The 20,373-nt window shown below is 42.9% G+C and overlaps 1 protein-coding gene across 2 annotated transcripts in view; it reads right to left on the minus strand.

Annotated features, from left to right (window-relative positions):
• Window positions 1–16,437: 16,437 nt before the first annotated feature.
• The window catches only part of SLC44A4 (solute carrier family 44 member 4), a 316,116-nt gene continuing 312,180 nt past the window's right edge, over window positions 16,438–20,373 (minus strand). For both annotated transcript variants that reach the window (XM_069237189.1, XM_069237190.1), the window contains exon 22: window positions 16,438–18,113. In XM_069237189.1, coding sequence (XP_069093290.1) covers window positions 17,998–18,113 — 116 coding nt within the window. In that variant the 3' untranslated portion in view covers window positions 16,438–17,997. The remainder of the gene's footprint in view (window positions 18,114–20,373) is intronic.

A 20,373-nucleotide genomic window follows, 5' to 3' on the forward strand; every position in this document is an offset into this window, starting at 1 on the left:
TCTCTCTCAAGCCATCTACTTGTTTTTAATTATTTTTCTCCTGGCCTTTATGTCTAAGGAAGGGAACCTATCACAACAATTCTTGTCCTCTCTCTGGAACCATCATCTGTTCAGATTGGCACACTAAGACAAGCTCCCAGCGACTTTGCATTGCCTTTCAAAAATATATTACCCAGTGCCTTACCCTCTATTATACTTCAGGAAACTAATCTTACTCCTCTTTACCAATCATAAACTCTCCTTCTGAGTAACTATTCCTGCAATACCAAAGCCTTTCTACCCTATGGAATTATCCCACCCCCATAAATCACAGTTTGCCTTCTGTTCAACTCCTCATTGCAATCTTACAGAGTTTAACCGCATGTTTACCCTATTTACTGAGCCAATTTTTCCACTTGCATGAATTCACTCTAATAACTACAACTAACCCCTCCTAACTTAATCCACCACTAAAAACAAGGAAATGTTTCAGCTTCCCCCGAGCACAGGACTAACCAAATAACCAACACATTTACAACAGTAATTAATAACTACTGTGTTAACCACTAACTTTGGGTTACGTAGTAGTGTGCTGGTACCATAAAGCTCTTTACGCCTTGTTAGGGGGGTAGGGTAGTAAGATCCACATAAATGCAATTGTTCATCTCTCAAGGCATAGTTGGAAATGTATTCCTGTGGCCACACTGCTACAAATTCACAAGAGAATTCCAGGACACACCCAAGGTATCCTTGATAGTTGCAGAATAGAGGTTTGTGGGTATGTTTCTACCTTGAGACACATCCCCCTCCCCCGTGTTTTTTTTTTTTAAACATGTGAATATCATACTTGAGTTTACACGTAAATTAAGGTATTTACACACTTAAGTAACCAATTCTCTTTGAATCAGTGGTTGGACAATCCCATAAATCCACTGTCTATTCACATGGAAAAAGTAAAAAAGATTTTCTGTGGTATCTTGATGCAGCTTTTATTCTTACCTTGCTGTGGAATTCCGTCACACATTCTTTCCTTTGGAACTAAGAGAGAATGTTAAAGGCTGAAGTGGAAAAGAGATTGGGCAGTTGATGGAACTGGTGGGATGTGACTGTTGTGACAGGAGTTTCTATGCATGAATACATCTGGAAGTTCTTTTGTGCTTTCATTTTCTTTACCTGAAACTTCTCCCTTTCATTTAGTATCTGCTGTATCACCATCTGGGGGCTAATTACACAAGGTTGGCTGGAGTTACAGCAGATCCGTGTGCCTGTTTTTGGTTCTCCCCAGTACATTATGGTATTACAGAAGGGGTCACAGATGCTTGTGCACCCTGCTCTATAATGTGTGCTAAATGTTTGCAGGTGCACTCCCAAGAAGGTGTACCCTCATTTGCATGGGGTGTGGCTCCATTGCAATAAGGGAATCCTTTGATTTGGCACCTTTGCCATATTACAAGTCGGTGCAGAGATAAGAGGCCACACCAAGACTATGTGCCACACACAGGTGGCCTTCTGTGCAACAGGTTATCCCCAGATGTGGGTCCTGTGCTCACTGTATCATAGGAATTCAGCTGCACCTCACTGATGAGCACCAAGATTAAAATTGGTCTGAGGTTACTTATACGTCTGTACAGAGGGGACATGGCCTTTTGAGAAAGGGCAGACTGATCCCAGGCTGAGATTGGGCGTTTCATCAATTACTTTATTGTTCCCCTCAGGGATGCACTATCAATGATTCTGCTGGTGAGGTCTAGAAAGGATTCATTAAGATGCAACAGAATATATGGTTCAAGGGGAGACAGGTGGGTTGCAGTGCTTAATGTGAGCTGGTGGTTGCCAATAGGGGACATCAGCACTTATTTTTGAGGGCCGGCACTTATCTTTCTGCATCAGGCATTTACTGCGAGCAAAAGCCACATATGGGAAAGACGGAGTAAAGAAAGACTGAAAAGGGTCACAAAGGGAGAAAGCAGAAAGCTGCAAGAGTGAGCTGAAGGGGAATGCACTGCCTGTAAATGGATTAAAGAGGCCCGAGATGGGTTCAGGATTATGTTGCCTCCATATTCTGTGCTCGCACATTTAATTGCAACAGTCGTGTGTTTCGGGGGAGAGCTTTATGCACCGGCAAGCCTCAGAGCTTGAGATAGAAGCACAGGGGGAATATCATCAAATAATTATGCAAACAGATTGCACATGGAAGCCTCGCCCACTCGATAGGTGCCTGGTCTTTTTGTTAAAAGTAATATGCAGCACTTCATTTTTAAAATAGTAATAAGAAATGTATGAACCCAAAGCTTTGTTAGGAGCCTGCTATTAGTGCTGCCAAATGACAGGTTGTCGAACACTGAGATTACTTAGGGCCTGAGTTATATTTTTTTTAGAGCCGCATTTGCGTCCTATTTTGTACATTTGTGCTGCTTTGTGCGTCAAAAAATTATGCAAATGTAGCGCTAAAAAAGGTATAAATCAGGCCCTTCATCTGAAATGCAACTCTTGCATCGATAACTCTACTTGTATATCACCCACTTGCAGGATCTTTTCCACTCTGGCGTTCTCTATTTGTTGCTGTTTTCATATTTTTCTCATCATCCTTTCTGCCTTTTGGACCAAAGTCTGATGATGAAAATTAAATCCTTGCCCTACAAAATAAGTACCAGTGTCCACTGCCAGTCAGTTTTGCTGGAACAAATTTCAGAGTGGGGGTGCTGACATCAGTGTTACATCACTGAAGACATAAGGATTGTGGAAACCCAAGCATTGCGCAAGGAATACGGATAGCAAATGAGCCACAGCACTCAACAGGAGAGTGGTAAGGGTGTTGTGTGTACCCAGTGGTGAATTTTGTAGCACACTGTCAAAAATATATTAATAAAGCATGATGCTGAAGGCAGCACTTTTTCCATTAAAATGGCCACAAAATGTGCTCTGATATGTAGTTTTACTGATACATCCAGTGCAGAGGCTCTGCTACCTGTTCTGTGTCGATGAAGAGGCCATGATATTGCTAATTCCCCAGAGAGTTCCTGTTCTGGTCCCCTTATCTTGGCTCGTCAATTCCAGGAAACTCACCCCTAGGATGGTCTGCTCTAGAGTGGTCATACCTAAGATGCCCCTTCCTGGAAAATCCTCTCCTCTCTGGACATTCCTGACTGGAGTGTTTCCCCAGTGGGATGCTTTGCAGTACTCTTTCTTACTGTGAGCTTTTGAACCTATGTTTTTCTCTTCTCCGTTTCTCATCTTTCAGTGGGTAGGTGGTGCCAGTCCTTAATTTGTCAAAGAACAAATGAAGGGGCCCAATGGTTTCTTAGAAGCACAGCAGTGCTGCTGCTGAGTGTTGGGGAATGCAGAATACCAAGACTGTCTTACCTTTATTTCGCCTCATGCCTCTTTCATCCATCAGTATAGTATCCCTGCCCCTATGATGCACTGTCGTAGGTTCGCTTTCCTCCCTGCTTTCTCCCATTGCCACAGTTTTTTTTTTTCTCCATCTTTCTCTTCCTCCTTTTCTTTCTGTTGTTCAAAGCTTGATGATTTAAAATAAGCCCGGGATCCCCAAAAATAAACAGTATCAGTGGGCCCCACCTGCAACCACCAGCTCAAATTAAGCACTGGGAGACGGTGGTACCTGAAGCGGTATTTTGTGTGGAGTATGAAGCATGTGGATTGTGCCACTCCAGTGTGCCCGGAACAGTTACCAGTTGCTGCTTAGGTGCAGACATCCTTCAATGTCAATAGGACTACAAGCTCCTCAGACGAGAACTCCATTGGTTCTGGGGTTGGTGATGGTGTTGTGATCCTCTTAAATGACCAGAAGCTCCATGTTTGTGGATGTAGGGGATCAGCATTGTGAATCTAAATGATGGGAGCCTGATCAATGGACATAGCCTTAGCTCAAAAATGATCTTGACTTTCAATGAGATGCCTCAATGCACTTGGGCCCGTATTTCTACTTTTTGACGCTAAACTGCGCTAACGCAGTTTAGCGGCGAAAATTTTTGCGCCGGCTAACGTCATTCTGAAGCGCCATGCGGGCGCCGTATTTATTGAATGGCGTTAGCCGGCGCAAGCAGACCGGCGCTGCCTGGTGTGCGTGGAAAAAAACCACGTACACCAGGCAGCGCCGGCGTTGGGAAAAGTGGCGCTAGGGCGTCTTAAAAATGGTGCAAGTCAGGTTGACGCAAAAAATCGCCTCCACCTGATTTGCGCCATTTTTAACGACGCTCAGACGCCATTTACATGACTCCTGTCTTAGTAAAGACAGGAGTCATGCCCCCTTGCCCAATGGCCATGCCCAGGGAGTATAAATACGACGCATTTGCGTCGCCGTCATTTTTTTAGACTGGAACGCCTTCCTTGCATCTCATTAACGCAAGGAAGGCGTTCACGCAAAAAAATGACGCTATTTGCCCATACTTTGGCGCTAGACGCGTCTAACGCCAAAGTATAAATATGGCGTTAGTTTTGCGCCGAATTTGCGTCGAAAAAAACGACGCTAATTCGGCGCAAACGGAGTATAAATATGCCCCTTGATGCCTACTAGCAAGGCAGTAAGGTCCAGTTTAAGCATGATGATGTTTACGGTCCAATGCAAATCAGGATTTGCCCTGGAAATCTGGCCAAGGTATCGCTATGCACCACTTTTCATCAGGTGGACATTCCATGGAGTTCTAATGCAGTCACTTAAAGGTTTTGGCACAAATCGCTACCTACTAACAAATGCAGAGTTGCACCAAAACCTCCTTGAGAAACGTTTTCATTTCTCCATACTTTTCAAACTTTATGTGTGTGCGTCACTGAAATAAATAAATTATATATATATATATATATAAAATCATAACGTAGTGGCTGTTGCCACGATCTGCTGTTCCATAGGAAAAGTGTATTTGGCTGCTAATAACTTTGGCACCATTTGACAAGTCTCCATGAAACTTTCCAGAAAGGTGCTACTTTCTGACTAGTTTGTGCATGGAAAAGTTTGGGGTGATCTGTCCAATGGGGGCTGAAAAAAAAGAAGGAGTCCCAAAATGCAAAATCCACATGCATTTTCCATTGACTTCATTAGGTACGGTTACAGCAAAAACTGCTAGACGGAATAACACCAAGGGGCATATTTATAAGCCCCTAGCGCCACCTTGCGCCACATAAACGTCATTGATTTTGACGTTAATGTGGCCCAACGAGGCCAAAATCCCGTGCCGTATTTACAGAGTTGAGCAATGAATGGAGCATTGCTCCACTCTGTAACCCTTTGCGCTACATTCTGCCTGAGCCAGGCATAATGTATGCAAAGGGGGCATTCCCTCGTTAGGGGAGCCCATAAAACGGTGCAAGGAAATCTATGAGATTTCCTTGCATCATTTATTACGGAACTTTTAACACCTGCTCAGGCGAGGCATTAAAAGGGGGCTTCCATTCTTTAGAATGGGCCCCTATGTACTCTGCAGGAGTAGGGCCAATATTTTGGCACTATGCCTGCAGAGTACATCAATAGCGTCATAGAAAATGACACTATAGTCCCCTGAAAAAAAAAAAAAAAAAGATTAAAGTAACATTATAGTTAGGTGAATTTGTCAACGACAATATTCATGTTCTGAACTGGAAAAAACACAGAAATTCACCAGTTATCATTAGTAGAACTAACTATAACTTGTGTCTCTGCCATGCAATGCTGATGACCTCAAATATGATATCACTCATGACATGTTCTATGACATCATTTATGACATCACTGATGAAATCTCAAACAGCACTGGACTCGATCCTTTGAAACACGTTTATTATAAAAAAAAATGAAAACATGGCTATTCAATGAAGAAAACCAAAGGTTAAACCCTAGTTATAGTTCGGAAACCTTCATTTCTCTGTGTAAACCCAGTTTAAACTAGGCATATTTAAAAAATTCGAAAGTTATAGCTATAACATATATATATATATATTTTTAAACTTTATTTCAGTCGATGACCATAAAAGTACAATGAATACAAATTATAAATAATATATGAATAAAAAATAAAAATACACCTATATAAACCTAATGAACATAAAATAAAATAAAACCACACAACATAATTGGATAAGCAGCCCGTCCTCCCAAATACACACAAATATGTGAAGGCAGCAAAATCCTCTACAAAAGCCTACAAATGGCTATGAAAGATCTGCTATGCTGTCAAAGAAATCCCTTCCTCCGGGGGTGCTGCTACCCTAAATCCTAAAATCGTTAAAGAAATCTTTTAAAACTCAGTAAAATAGATTGCCACCTCAAGAAACATATAGATCTGGATTTATGCAATCTACCATGCTTTCTAGGGGAAACTCCTTCTGTCTGATCTGCCAAGCTTGCTCTAAAAATGTTGCTACTGCAAAAAATATCATTACCTTTGGATCAGTTTTCAAGATTCTTAAAGCCACCCACGGGCTTACAAGCAGCAATTATTCATTTCCTTGGTGGGAGTAAATACAGGGGGCAGAAGAATATAAAATGTTCTATGATATCTTTACCAATGGGCAAAAGGGACAAAACATTTAAAAAGATCCACCTTGTTTGTCCCGTTTGGCCATTAATTATCTTAGCAGCAATGTGCCAAACCTAAATTGGACATACAGTCGTTTTGCAATAGGCGTATAACTACAGCCCATGTAGACTTCAAAATTCGGTGAACATTTAACACTTAAAAACTGCCCTGTATGACTCATCATCATAATCCGACCAAATCTGTTGCAAAACATTATCCTAATATGTTCTTCTCACTTTCTGTCTGGCACCCTTAGCAGCTACTGCTGGTGAATTCCAGATCTCTGCCATTCTCAATTTCTCACACTGCATCTTCACATTTGTCAGCCAGGGGGAGGCCATCCATGAGCCACAGGAGATTAAATCAATTAAGGAGTCCCTATAGGGTATCAGCTCCGCGATTGTCCATATCCTCACCCAACACAGATTGATAGCATTTAATGCTAAATCTAACCTCAGTGGGTCCAGGGGCGTACCCATAGGCAGATCCAGCAATTCCCTGATAAAGTTATTCTCTACTGTTGTGAGTACAAAAGCACCAGCATACCCCCATACCTACTCCCGATAAGAGGCTGCCGGTAATGACGTGGCTCTATATATATATATATATATAGAGAGAGAGAGAGAGAGAGAACCAGGGACACTGCACCTCCACCAGTTACCTTATGTTTCTTGCTAATTTGGTATGCTCTCTGCTTAAGAGGTATTTTACTCTTTTGGATGAGCCCAAGTCATTGTATCTGACAGCCAAACCCCCAAGTAATCAAAATGTCCAACCTGTTCAATCAGAAAGTAATCAATTTTCATTCAACCTTTAAAAGACTTGTGGGTTTGTTTATCCCTATGAATTTTGTTTCAGTGGATTGATTTCAAGGCCCCTCTATTTACAAAAGGCTGAAAAAGAATCCAATTCTGTCTGGAGACCCATGAGAGTTCTAGAGATGAGCAGAGTGTCATCCGCAAACATTAGTATCAGAAGTGGAACTCTGGCTAGCTTCTGTGCATCATGTGTACAATCGGATAGCCACTCGACTGCCCCATTAATATAAAGCTGAGACCTCGTCGAGGGTACTGATCTTACTCCTGAATCCCGTCTGAGGGCCAGATTTACAAGGCATTAGCACCACCGGAGATTCACTTTTAGTGACGCTCCGGTGGCGATGTGAAGTGCGCCACATTTACAAGGAGGCGGTAAGCCACTTTTAGTGGCTTAATGCCGCCTTGTAAATATACCCCCCCAATGCAGTTTCTGCGTCAGACGGGGAGTGCAATGGGTGTTGCTGTGGGTGTTCCACAGCAACAACCATTGCATTTTGACGCTGCCACTGATTTACATGCATCTGTAAATCTGTGGCAGCGCCAAAAATGCCACGCCAGGTGTGGCGTTAGCATGGTGCAGCGAGGAGGAATACTTTTTTCCTCCTCGTTTTTGCTTTTTCTATGTGTGCAGCATTCTGCAGCAAATATTGAAAGAGCAAAAGACCATGAATGATTGTTTATGTGCATGAAGGTGTCCCTTCCTGCACATAAACATTCATTCAAAAATGACAATTTGGTACTTCTATATTAGCTGCATGCTGAAGCACACATAAAAGTGCCAAATTGCCATTGTGGATTGTTTATATACAGGAAAGGACACCTTACACATAAACAATCGCTCCCCTCAACGCAGATACTCTTGCACTATGGTGCAAGGATGCCTGCGTTGGCAGCTGAATTTAGCACCAGCACAGGGGGAAACACTGGGTTGCACCAAATTTCAGTAAATACGGTGCATTCCTGTGTTTCTAATGTGGCGCAGCACTGCAAATTTTGATGAAGCACCGTGCTGCGTGACTTAAGTAAATATGCCCCTGAGCATCCTTACAAATATGATTGTCTGAGACCCAGGATTGTAACTTTGCCAAGACCTGTCTACAAACAATTTTTGGGGAGTTATCCAGTAAACTTATTAATCTATACTTGGAGGGTAGGTTTCTTCTCCCCTTTTTAAAAATTGGAATAATAACAGCTCCAAGCCACGTAGGCGGAATGTTCTTACCCCTCATGATAGCATTGCACAACATATTGAAACAGGGAACCCACACATCAGTTGAGGCAGAAAGGTCACTGGGAACACCATCCAGCCCAGGGGCCTTGTCCTTCTCCATTTGCTTTAGGGCAGCCCCTGTTTCAGTCAGGGTAAAGTAGGAGGACCCTGGCTCTGCAATATCAACCCCCCCCCATAGAGTGAGGAGAATCCGCTAAGCCTTCAAGGTAAGCCTTCTCCATAAGCTCCTCCTGTACAGTTCCCTCTCACTATACAAGGCCTTGAAGTGAGCAACCCAGTTACCAGGTTGCACTACCGCTTCTAGGTAATTATCAATAACCTTTCAGCCATTTGTTATCATTTTCCAAAAGGTCTTTACGTTCTTGCTCTTAAGTGCATTGGAGAGCTCAGCTCACTAGTCCATCTGCCTGTTCTTTTTAGCCTTCATTAGAATTGTCTTGTAGTTTTTCTTTGCAATAATTATTTGGGTCTTACTATCAATCTTCAGAGCATATAGGAGACACATCTTAGCCGCCCGACATTCATTGCTAAACCACCCCTGAGTCATTTTAAGGGGACACCCCCTTTTCCTGGCTTTAACAAACAGGGGCCTTAATTGTTCAATTAGTTGGCAATGCATGGAAACCATGTCAGGCTTAAGCCCCCCCAGGGTAGTTACTAGGACTAGCTTTTCCAAAACCAACTCAGATTTGTGTTTGGACACCGTCAATATCCACAACCTCCACCCATTTAACATTTCTCCGATTATTAGCTGTCACTAGCGAGTTCTTCATTTTTACAGAAGCTAAGTTGGAACTCATAAATATAACAGGTGCAAATTCAGCAGTGAGGGCTTCATGGGTGCTTGTCTACTCTTGAGACATATCGACCAAAGAGTGTCTAAAAGCCTGGTCCTCCAGTACATAGTCTATATGGGTTTTCACAAGACCTCTTTTAAAGGTCTGCCAGGGGGTTCGGGGTGTCACAGCAGGTATTTACCATTTACAACTCTTAAGCCATATTCTGCAAAGAGATCTTCAAATTGGCCTGCAACTGCACTTAGGTTTACTACGGATTGGACTGGCACCTTTTATCTAACTGGGGAGCCAAAGGCTTGCAAGGATTGATCTAGCATCATCTGCCCCCTGCCAAATCTAGTATTGAAGTCACCGGCAAAAAGCTTTAAGGTGTTTCCATTGAAGCACTGCAGCATTTCTGCAAGATGGATCACTATAGAGGAGCAAACATTCAAGGGAACTGATCTAATATAAACATTAATAATAGCAATATATCTCACCCCTTGGGGAGTTTTTAACTTTTATTTCCACCCCCAGCAGATCTCTACTCCCTAATGTAACTTCCTTCGCTATTGGGAGAAGATCTAATTTTAACCAAATCAATAAACCCCCCCGAAGCTGTTCCCAAAGTAGAGGGTACCGCATTTGCACTGAATGTTATATATCCACTTCTAAACACCAGTACCACTGCCCAAGTCTCCTGCAAGAGGGTAATTTGTTGTTGATCAATAAACTCCCCACTCTGGGTCTGTGAGCTTTGCTCTCACTCCCGCCACATTCCAAGATAGTTTTCTAAAGGAATTTATATAACTTTAATTTATATTCCATCCACTACCTTCAAATTATTAGAAGTAATGGACCTCGTTACACACGCTCTTTTCAGCTTGCTAACCAGACAACATTATAACTTGCCACTCAGCCATGCACTGTATTCTCACAAATAATGATACTTCACTGTACAACACTATACTGTACGGTACTCTCTGCCACTCTAATGCCCGACACTACACTTGACAAGGCTTGACTATAAAACACTCTACGCCACTACACTCTACAACACTGTATGCCAATCTATTCAATTACATTCCACTTCACCACACTCAATTTCATGACACTGCAGTCAATGACACTCCACTGAACAACACTCGGCTCTACCATTTGACACGCCACTACCCCGCACAACATGCCGCTCCACTCTACGATACTCCACTCTATGCTATAAAACACCTCTCCAATGGATAACACTTCACTCTGCTGTACACTGTGGCCCATATTTATACTTTTTTAGCGCCTCATTTGCGTAATGTTTTACCCAAATTCGGCACAAACTTACAAAATACAATTGTATTTTGTAATTTTGCGCCGCTTTAGCATCAAAAAGCGGCGCAAATGTGGCACTAAAAAAGAATAAATATGGGCCTAAGATACTCTGCTGTACTCCACTTAACACTAAACTCTACAACACTAGACTCTACAAGACTAGACTCTACAACACTCTCCTTTACTGTACTACACTCCCCTTTATGACACTCCAATCAATGACACTCCACATTGCGATTTGAAACACATTTTTATTAAAAAATAAAAACCATTAACGTACAATGAAAAAAACAAAGGTTATGGATAATTTATAGTTATTTCTATACAAACCTAACCTAAAATACACATACATAAAAAATTGTAAATGTATAATTACAACTTCAATTTGTAGTTTACGCACCACCTTCAAATTACTTTGTTGCGCACCTCTGAACACAGTTTGTCACCTCACTCGCCACACTTCATTAACTATAACTCATGCCTTTTCCATGCACTATTTATACCCTTGTATACTACATCACTTATGGCATGCAAAATTGTAGCATTCCTAACAATACTTACAACTTCTCAAATTACATTATTTGGCACAACAAAGTGCATGGAAGAGTGGCGAGTTATACTTAGTGTTGTCTCATTAGTGAGCTAAAAAGAGTGCGTAACAACGTCCCCTAGTTAAAATAATTTGAAGGCGGTGGATAGCTTGTAAATTAAAGTTATAACTATACCTTTAGAATTTGTAAGGTTTGTGGACTTGAAACTTATAGTTAAGAAATGTATTTTCTCTGTACAAACCAAGATTTAACCTTTTTTCATTGAGAGTGTGTGTGTGCATGTGTGTATATATCCATATATATATATATATATATATATATATATATATATATATATATATATATATATATATACACACACACACACACTCACACTCTCTCTCGGAAATTATATGTGCCATGCACAGTTTTCTTATCAATAATTTTACTGCAAATGTTACAGTGATATTGTCAATGATGTCGCAGAAGATGTCAAGCGTGGTGTAATATCTGGGGCAATTAGCAGTGCATGGTGAGGGCAGGGAGAAAGGAGTTGGACGTTGGTTCTGGCCTGGCATTGTGTTGCCCCCACCCAAGTAAATGTGGTGCACTGCATAGCGCCACCGGAGTGGAACTAGAAGTGACACTCTGGTGGTGCTAGGGCTTTGTAAATCTGGCCCTATATTTATCACAAACATGTGGCACACATGAGGTCATCTTGATGTAATCAAAACTGTAATACCTAAAGCATTTCCTTTAGAAATTATAAAAATGAGAGGGTCTTAGTGCCATAGAAATTATGGTTAGTGCAATAAAAAACTAAAATGAGGACATTTTCGCAAATAGCGTCAAAGCACTTTTAAATTATTTGCTATTTTGGTGTGTTTTTTTTATCCAATTGATCACTTGATTATATGTGACACGTATGGAAAAGAATGTTGTGTTAGGCCAGAGCTGAAAACTTTGCAACTGGCGAGCCAGGTTCGAGTTTCAGCATCAACTTGACATCCTGTGATTCTGGGCAAAACACTTAGGGGCATATTTAAGAAAAGTGGCGTGCACACAGTGCAGCGCCACTTTTCTTGCATCCCTTAGCACCCCCCCCTAACGCCACCGTGTATGTGCTGTATTTAAAATACGGAGCACCATGACAGCAGTTAGGGGACTAGCATCTGAATTTTTGATGCTAGTCCGGCGCTTTGCAGGATTAGCATAATAAATTCTGATGCTAATCCTGCATAGCACCGAGAGGCCAATTGGAAGCAATGGAAGCTTTCTTTTAAGGCCTGCTCTGAGCATCTGGGGAATCGAATGACAGGCTGCTCCTGTTGGAAGTACAACAGGAAGATATTTGATACCTCACTTAAAACTTGTCCTAGTTTTTCTTTCTACAGCACTAACCATAATTTCTATGACAAAATGAGCCACCTCATTTTGTCCATTTCTAAATTAACTGTTTTAAATGTTACCAATTTGATTCAATCAAGATGGCTTCAGGTGTGCCACTCTTTTGTCATAAGTAAGACTGTTAGGCCCATATTTATACTTTTTTAGCGCCGCATTTGCGCCGCTTTATGACACAAAAGCAGCGCAAACTTACAAAATACAATTGTATTTTGTAAGTCTGCGCCGCTTTTGCATCAAAAAATGACACAAATGTGGCGCTAAAAAGTATGGATATGGGCCTTAGTGCGCTAGTTGTTATTTAGAACACTCTGGAGCCTGCAGTAGAACACAAGGGAATCGACTGACAGGTTGCTTCTGTTGGAAGTTCATGTTTTACTAAGAATGGCAGACTTTATTCTCATATGGCTCAGAAAGACAGTGTGAATTTACAGAAAACAGGCTCTTGTTTTAGCTTGTGAAGCACCTTTCATAACCTCTATGGGAAAATCATGAGAAAACAGTTTTCTTTCAAACATGATTCATGAAATCCCAGCAAGAAGGCTTTTTCACAGGCTAAAATCACCTCAAAGCCTGCCATTCGCTACAATGTATTTCAAAGGGTGCTGTCATGTATATTGGTCACAAGATGGCTGCCAGCACTTTCTGGTTAAAGTGCTGACAGCCAATCAGATCTCACCATGAGATCTGTGCGTGGGATCCGTCCAGATATCTATTTGGTGCAATTCTGCCAAGTGGTTAGAGCTCTAGTCGTGTTCAAGATCTCTATGGGAATTAACATGAAAATGCGCTTATTTCTTACCCCCCTTTTTCTCAGCCCATGCTTGATGAATCACCCCAAAATCTTACCATTTACAAGACACAGGACATGTTTTAGGAAAAATTTCGTGAAGATTCGTCGAACGGCGCCAAAGTTAAATGAACGATTTTCCTATGGAAACTAGGTCCCAACTATAACTACCTACTAGCGACCGCCAGTAGGTTATATATATATATATATATATAGGTTATATATATATATATATATATATATATATATATATATATATAAAAATACAGATTTTCTGAAGCCTCCCTGTCCAGTACAAAACCTATGCTTGACTGAATGAACGCACCCTTGCACTAGAGTGCAAGGGTTGTGCATGGCAGCCTAAAGGGTGCCAGTGTTCAGGGAGAAAAGAACAGCGCCATACCTTTGAAGATAGGTGCTGTTTTTCAATCTCCCTTTCAACTTTGTTTGCTGTGCTGCATTGAGTCAAATTTTAATAACTTCCCTCCGAATGTCTCAATATTGACCAAGAGCATGGTTTCAGATTTGGTGCCCGTAAATGCTGCGGGAAACAAATCATCCTCTCTGGTACTAGAAAGGGATTCTCTCTGAATTAGTTCCTTTGCATCTGGCAAACGTTCCCAGCTTTCAGCCAAGGGGACGTTTTTCTCTGGACACGGTCCTTCTGGACTATACACTTATATGTTTTGTGAAAATCTGGAAAGAGTAGTTGTTTTCATCCATCCAAGATCCAGTATTTACGCCACACTATGACACCCATCAAACAGAGTAGAATAAATCAGAAGGGCCTCAAGAAAAAGAAAACCTCTTGCCTTACAAAAAACATTACAGAAAAACTAGGCAGTGGACCTAGAACATCAACTACATGCCTACAAGTAACTGAGGGCCAAGTTCATGAAATTTCGGTGCAAGGCAGCACAGCAAGTCCTCTTGCTGCTCTGCCCTGCGTCAAAAGGAAACAGCAGGAATGCACTGTATCTATGTAACATGGCACATTCCTGCCCCTTCCAAATGCGCTGGCATCGTTTTGGCTGCCTAGCACCAATGCAGGCACCTTCTGCGCTTTCAGCAGGGTTGGTTTTCTGCAGGAAGGGGCACTTTCCTGCACAAAAAACAATCCTGGGAGGCTTTTTTTTTAATTTTCTATGTTTGCTGCAGAATGCAGCACACATAGAAAGATGAAAAACAAGGAGAAATGAAGGTTTTCTCCTTGCTGCGTAAGATTTTGCCGCATCTCCAGGGTACAGGCTCTCGTAAATGTGGGGTTGCGTCAAAATCTATGGGTATTGCATTGGAAACCCACCGCAACGACCATGGGAAGCCTCCCTGGCGCAGAGTAAGGCAATGCAGCGACTTGTTTTGCTTTGCTTTACTCCATATCTATGAGGCCATTCAAAGCCATGCAAAGTGACTTGTGTGGCCTCATAGATATGGTTGAGAGGTTGGCACTGCTGCTGCATTACTGAAAGTGATGCAATGGCGGAGCAAATCTCTCATAAATATGCCCCTGAGTTTTTAGTTACACGAGCTCCTGCAAAATGTATGGTGGTACTGCAGGACCCCTCGAGCATGGAAAAGGTAACTGCCTGGCTGCCTATGCTGTTCATGATGGGAGCCTGCAGTGTCACTTTTCTCAAAGCTAGATCCTGTACATAGGAGCATCAACCCAGGTCTGTCTTTTTTAAGCCATCGATGAAGACTGCTTTGTTCAAACTGAACCATTCAAAAAAATTGTACATCCTCTTGGCATGTTTTCTTAACTGTAATATTTTCAAAATGAAAATGTGCCCCAGAATCCTGCATGTTGAGGGGGGTGGGGTCCTGCTTGTTGGGGGAGCTAGTAAGTGAAAGACTTATAAAGTGCGCAATTGCCAGTAGGTGTCTTGGCGCTAGTGTCGGAGAACAAGCCCAGTAGGAAACCTAATGTTAGGGAGAGCACACAAAGAATACGTTTTCAGCTGTTTCCTACATTGTAGTAGACCCAATTGAGCTCTGAGTTCATAGAGCAAAGAATTCCACTGATTACATGTGGAGAAGGAGAAACGTCTGCCTTCTGATATGATCCTGCACGCAGAGGAAGGCGTGATCCTGCACATGATCCTGCATGCAGAGGGAGACAATGTGATCCTGCATGCAGAGGGAGACGATGTGATCCTGCATGCAGAGGGAGACGATGTGATCCGATGTGATCCTGCATGCACTGCATGCAGAGGGAGACGATGTGATCCTGCATGCAGAGGGAGACGATGTGATCCGATGTGATCCTGCATGCAGAGGGAGATGATGTGATCCTGCATGCAGAGGGAGGCGATGTGATCCGATGTGATCCTGCATGCAGAGGGAGATGATGTGATCCTGCATGCAGAGGGAGACGATGTGATCCGATGTGATCCTGCATGCAGAGGGAGACGATGTGATCCTGCATGCAGAGGGAGACGATGTGATCCGATGTGATCCTGCATGCAGAAGGAGACGATGTGATCCTGCATGCAGAGGGAGACGATGTGATCCGATGTGATCCTGCATGCAGAGGGAGACGATGTGATCCTGCATGCAGAGGGAGACGATGTGATCCTGCATGCAGAGGGAGGCGATGTGATCCTGGATGCAGAGGGAGACGATGTGAGACGATGTGATCCTGCATGCAGAGGGAGACGATGTGATCCTGCATGCAGAGGGAGACGATGTGATCCTGGATGCAGAGGGAGACGATGTGATCTGATGTGATCCTGCATGCAGAGGGAGATGATGTGATGCTGCATGCAGAGGGAGACGATGTGATCCTGCATGCAGAGGGAGGCGATGTGATCCTGCATGCAGAGGGAGGCGATGTGATCCTTGTCGAGGGAGATATTCAACTGTTCATGAATGTTAAGAGAATCGCATGATGGAAAACTGTGAAGAAACATGACTTCTACTCACCTCTGCCATGTATCTGCAACTCTCAGTAGGGGATATGACCTCATTATTATGCCTTTCCTTGCACAGGCGCAGTTCTGAGCTCCTGCATAGAAGTGGCCCCACTAGTTTCCAGAAAATAGTCACAGAAGAAAGACCATCACATGGAAAACAGTTCACAAAGTTGATAATGATTTATTACAAAATAAAACAATCTATTGTAAAACAAAGCATAGAGACTATAGGAAGTCTCACAATATTTGCTTTTTTTTAAAAAACAATGCATAGAAGTAAACCTGAAGGAAGCAGAAATATGTTTTTTAAACCATCAATCTCACATTGTCTTTAGTGGCGCTCAAGGCACATAGCGGGCCTATTGCCGATCTCTCACAGAATTGGGCCTGATGTCTACACAACACCTGGAGACACTGTGGAAGAGGTTTAATGCCAAATCGTTAATCAATTGGTCTAACTTGTCTTTTTTTCCTGCCTGTCAGTTAAAATTCAGCTATAGGGTGTATTTTAGATACCCTGCCCCACAACGGGGTATGGCCTTTTACCAAGTCCCTTCGTCTTTCTTCGACAACTGTAGTTGCAGCTGTGTGATATGGTTGGAGGTATTCCTATCTTCAAGATTCTTACATATACTACCAATTGGCTCAACCAGAACATGGATTCACAGACCATACACAATATGGAGAATCACATGATGGGATCCAAACAAGGAAGGTAGCGATATAATCAAGCTTGGTACAGGGGCCTCATATTTCCGCCATCAGGTTCACGCCTCGTACATTTAAGATTCCTTGTCGTTTTCCTTCAAAATAACTAAAAATATCAATTTACAGTACATGGAATTGCTATCGATGTATAACTAAGCCCTCTGTCAATTAAACATCCTCTGCGGGGAAAAGATGATCCCATCGTTCTCAGGAAGTGACATCATAGGGAGGAAGTACAAAAAAGTTTTAAAGAAAACTCTAAAGTGCTGTGTAAACAAATCAAGTTCTATTTCCATGTGCTCTCTCCATTAACATCGTGGGATGCTCCCCACCCATATATATTTTTTTTTTGTTATCTCTTTGTTAAAATCAATTCAGGCAATCTAACCAGTCTTGTAAGTAGACTCTCATGCCAGTGAGAGCCCTGGACCACTAATCTCAAACTGCAATGGCACAAGGCTGAGAAAACGGGTGTGGCCTGAAGTGTCAATCAACGGGGTAGTTCATTAGCAGCTGCTTGAGAGGTTGGACCAAAAGGCGCAGATGGACCACTCTGTCAGTCGTCCACAATTCCTGAAGTAGGTAGCAACTCAAAAAGGCACCACATAGAGGCACAGTGTGGGGACAGGATGGCTAAAGCTGGATGATGAGGAGGTATGTGACCTGAAAGGGGTAGGTAGAAGAGGTACAACGAGAAATGTTGTGACGGTGGACAAGAGACACAGAAAACAGACAACACAACTAACGGAAACAGTTTAGGAAAGTCCAAAAGTAGGGCATGGGAAAATCACAGACAGAGGACTGGATCACATTAAAATGAAAGATAATGAGCACGCACTTGTGGGCAGGAAATGACGCAGACACAGGAAGTTGTACATGAAATGTCACAAATGATGGTGGGCGCACACACAGGACGTTAACGCAGAGGAGGGGATGCTACCAAGAAATGATGTAGACATGCAGGAAGAGCGCTGCAGTGTCATTGGCTGATGGCAAACAGGGCAGGTGCCCCAAAGTCTACTTCTTGCCCTCAGCCTTAGGTGGCTTGTTCTTCTTGTTCAGAATAGACATCAGGGACTTGGGCATGTAGTAAGGTTTCTCCTGTGACCCGTCGTTTCGCTCCAGATCCTCCACTGTGGGAATAAAAAAGAATCCAGAAATGAAGGACTCGTGGCATGAAGACCAGACTATTTATAGCCAGACATCCTCACTTCTCCTACCATAACACCTGTGCTTGAAATGGAAGAATTAAAGTGCAGGTACTTACTATCCCAGAGTACCTGGTGGCTACTGAGAAGTACCTGCACTGTCCCATGATAACTACTGCATCCGCACGGAGACGTGCAAGTACTCAGGCCCATATCTGTCATGCGATTGAGTTCCCCTTGTGCCGCACAAAGGCGAAGCAAAACCTAGTATGATACTTACCTAGTCACTCAAGTCCACCTTGTACATGCAAGTTGCTGCCTTGCATTACTCTGCCCCAGGGGGGCGTCAGATGGGTGGAGAGTAGGTGTTCTCATGCATCCACCCATGAACTTTCACACATTCCCAGATTTATTATTACTGGCAGAGCTGGGAATGCATTAAAATGCCACACCTCGCCTGGGGAGACGTAATGAGGAGAAATATGTTTATTTCTCTTCATTTTTTCCTCTTTCTACATGTGCTGCATTCTGCATCTCCCATACAAAGAGGAAAAATCCCTCTGAGGATTGTTTTTCTGTTGGAAGGTATCCCTTCCTACACAAAAAGAATCCTGCCTACAACACAGGCGTTGTTGGCACTAGGCTGCACATGGTGTGCCAGCGAAGGGAGACAGCAGAAATATAATGTTGGATATGGTGCATTCCTGTCCTCTCACTTTCATGCAGTGCAGCCAGGTGTCTTGCTATGTTGGGTTGCCTGAAAATTTGATAAAAATGCCCATCATTATCTGTGATACATGTGCCATTTAAAGCAGTGATGAACCCTGACTGTGGCCAATGTCCTACAGACTTCCTGAACGCCAGCCTCAGACCACACCGAGCCTCCATCATCTCACTAACAAAGGACCTTGAAAGAGGCAGAGATAGCCCCTGAAAAAATAGGCTTGGACTTTGAGGATGATGGGACGGGTTCAAGGCAGCATCCTGCTTTGTCTGGCAGATCTCTTTTCCTCTCCCTGACCCCCTTGTCGATTAGTTATTATTTGAAAGTTTTTTTTTACAGAGAACCTTTAGGTTACTTCAGGTTCCTGCCTGGAAGGATATGTTCAAGGCAGAGAATGGGGCTGTTAGAGGCTGTTGTGTTCATTAGTTGCTACTCCGAGGATGCAGATGTTGGTTGGAAGCAAGCTAGAGCATGTCTGTTTCAGGCCTATCCCGATTTAATTTAGTTTGATTCTGCCTTCATAATTGTGGTCAATGAGATCCATGGGCCAATGCTCCGAACAATCTGCCTCCATTGATTGGACTGGTCTCCTGTGTCCAAGGGTAGTACTATAAAGAGGACATTACCTTACTTCACAGCCTCATGGTGGTTCTAGATAAAACCTTTGTCCTTGCTTTGTGGAACCTCCATGATTCTAGATAGAGCTTAAAACTCCTTTTGGCAGGATCATGGTCATTCTAGATGGAGTTTTGCTCTCCATGCACTTTCTGTTTTATTCTAGCTATAGCGCTCTTAACATTACTAAATGGGAACGTTTCTAAATAAACATTATCATTCCATTGCTCCTGGGCAAGTTTAGATGGCACCCTTACTCCTGTACACTCTGAAGGGACCCTTTCTACACTGCCTCGCCAGGAGTAATCTTTCTGCCCTATCTAGAGTCCCACAGAAGCTGTGAACTACAGGTGCAACTAAGAACCACCCAAAGGCGAGGAGTAAGAAACCTGTCTTGGGTTACTTGTGTTCTGGATCAGGGAGGACCTCACCTGGCAGTTTGGGATGGACAAGTCCTATTGGAGCATGCCAAGATGGATTTGCATATGGCTCGGTTCAAACTGAGGTTGCTCAGTGGACATAAGATGGATAGATTAGAATGTTACCCAGAGTAATTGCCAGTGGTTAATCTTATTGCAAGCATTCTTCCCATCACCTTTTGTGTGTGTGTGATGTGAGCCCCAAAGTGGCCAAGAGTAGGCCCAGGCATGAGTCCCATGCTCACTGTGCCACTGGAACCAAGCTATACCTGACTGATGAGCCCTTATCTGGGAGAAATAGGTCTTTGGATGCTTGTGTTCTAGTTCAGAGGACCCTGGTTGTCAGTTCCAGCTGGACCATACCTATTGCGGCACGGCCTAGAATAGTTTTGCATATGGCTTGTCCAATCTGAGGTGGCATGGCTGGCAAAAGAATTGTGGGTTGGAATACTACCCTGAGCGATTGCTAGTGGCTAGACTTATTCCC

Source organism: Pleurodeles waltl, chromosome 6 (genome assembly GCF_031143425.1).
Source record: "Pleurodeles waltl isolate 20211129_DDA chromosome 6, aPleWal1.hap1.20221129, whole genome shotgun sequence".
NCBI lineage: Eukaryota > Metazoa > Chordata > Amphibia > Caudata > Salamandridae > Pleurodeles > Pleurodeles waltl.